This window comes from Corvus brachyrhynchos, unplaced genomic scaffold (assembly GCF_000691975.1).
Source record: "Corvus brachyrhynchos isolate BGI_N302 unplaced genomic scaffold, ASM69197v1 scaffold309, whole genome shotgun sequence".
In the NCBI taxonomy this organism is placed as follows: Eukaryota; Metazoa; Chordata; class Aves; order Passeriformes; family Corvidae; genus Corvus; species Corvus brachyrhynchos.
In genome coordinates, this window is record NW_008240227.1 from 158,387 (window position 1) to 160,216 (window position 1,830).

The 1,830-nt window shown below is 60.1% G+C and overlaps 1 protein-coding gene across 1 annotated transcript in view; it reads left to right on the plus strand.

Moving 5' to 3' along the window:
• The window catches only part of LOC108449331, a 38,738-nt gene that overhangs the window by 32,355 nt on the left and 4,553 nt on the right, over window positions 1–1,830 (plus strand). Inside the window, exon 4 of the mRNA XM_017745146.1 lies at window positions 1,285–1,827. Coding sequence (XP_017600635.1) covers window positions 1,285–1,827 — 543 coding nt within the window. The remainder of the gene's footprint in view (window positions 1–1,284; window positions 1,828–1,830) is intronic.

Here is a 1,830-nt window from a genome sequence, read left to right on the forward strand (position 1 = left end):
AGGGGAACAGCGGGGAGTGTGATGGGGATCGGGAAGGGGACAGCCGGGATGGGGAATGGGACAGCCGGGATTGGGAATGGGATCGGGAATGGGACAGCCGGGATGGGGAATGGGACAGCCGGGATCGGGAATGATGTCCTACCACAGACCCTTCTCCTCCGCCGTGAGTGCCGGGCGGGCACGGGGACGTCCCGGTGTCACCGGGGCAGGGGGACACGGAGCCGGCTGCTCCAGGGGGCGCCGGGGCACCTTCCTGCCGTGCCGGGGGTGGGCTCCACGGCCTTTAGGGTTTCTCCAAACTGAGCAATTCCATGGCTCAAAATCCAGGATTCTCGGTGTCCCCATCGGCAGGAGAAATGTCCCCATCCCTCTGGCCACACCGTGGAGTGTCCAGGCTCCGGAGGATTTGGGGCAGGGCTGGATCCCAATCCCAAAGGATCCCAAAGGATCCCAAAGGATCCTGGCCAAGGTGTTGTGCTCCGGGGGAAAGCCTGGAGAGCAATCCCGGCTGGGAGGATGGATGGGATGAAGGAACCGGCTCGTCCCCAGCCCGCTCCTCATCCTCACCCTCATCCTCATCCATCTTCATCCTCATCCTCATCCCCATCCATCCACATCCTCATCCTCACCCTCATCCATCTTCATCCTTATCTTCATCACCATCCTCATCCTCACCCTCATCCTCACCATCCTCATCCTCACCATCCTCATCCTCATCCTCATCCCCATCCTCATCCTCACCCTCATCCTCACCCTCATCCTCACCCTCATCCTCATCCTCCTCCTCATCCTCACCTTCATCCTCATCCATCTTCATCCTCATCCTCATCCCCATCCTCATCCTCATCCTCACCCTCATCCTCATCTTCATCCCCATCCTCATCCTCACCCTCATCCTCATCCTCATCTTCACACCCATCCTTCCATCTTCATCCTCATCCATCTTCATCCTCATCCTCATCCTCATCCCCATCCTCATCCTCACCCTCATCCTCATCCTCATCTTCATCCCCATCCTCATCCTCATCCCCATCCTCACCCTCATCCATCCTCATCCTCATCCTCATCCTCACTGTTGTGCTCCGGGGGAAAGCCTGGAGAGCAATCCCGGCTGGGAGGATGGATGGGATGAAGGAACCGGCTCGTCCCCAGCCCGCTCCTCATCCTCACCCTCATCCTCATCCATCTTCATCCTCATCCTCATCCCCATCCATCCACATCCTCATCCTCACCCTCATCCATCTTCATTCCCCATCCCCACCCTCACTCCCTGTTCCCTGCCAGCTGCTCCCGGACGCGCTGTCCCTGCCGGCCCTGGAAGCCATGGGAATTGTCCCGCCCGGGCGGGAGCCGTTCCCGCATGGAGAGCAGAGGTGTGGGGTCAGCTGTGGGTTCGAGTCCTCCTGGCAGTGCTTCCCTCCTCCATCCGTCCATCCATCCCGCCTTTGTCCCAGCAGCTTCTCCATCCCCGCCAATATTGCCCCTCATCCCACTCCAACTTCTGCCCTTCCCAATCCTATTCCCAGTCCCAAAAGGCTCCTGCCCCACTCTCCCACCCTTCCCAATCCCAATCCCCAAAGGCTCCCGGCTCCCACCGACCGTTCCCTGGCCGGGCTTCCTGGTGTTTCCCAATCCCAAAAGGCTCCTGCCCCACTCTCCTGCCCTTCCCAATCCCAATCCCAAAAGGTTCCTGCCCCACTCTCCCTAACCCTTCCCATTCCCAATCCCAATCCCAAAAGGCTCCTGCCCCACTCTCCCGCATCCCAATCCCACCAACGCTTCCCCCCGCATCCCAAAAGGCTCCCGGCTCCCCCAGAGCATTCCCCGGCC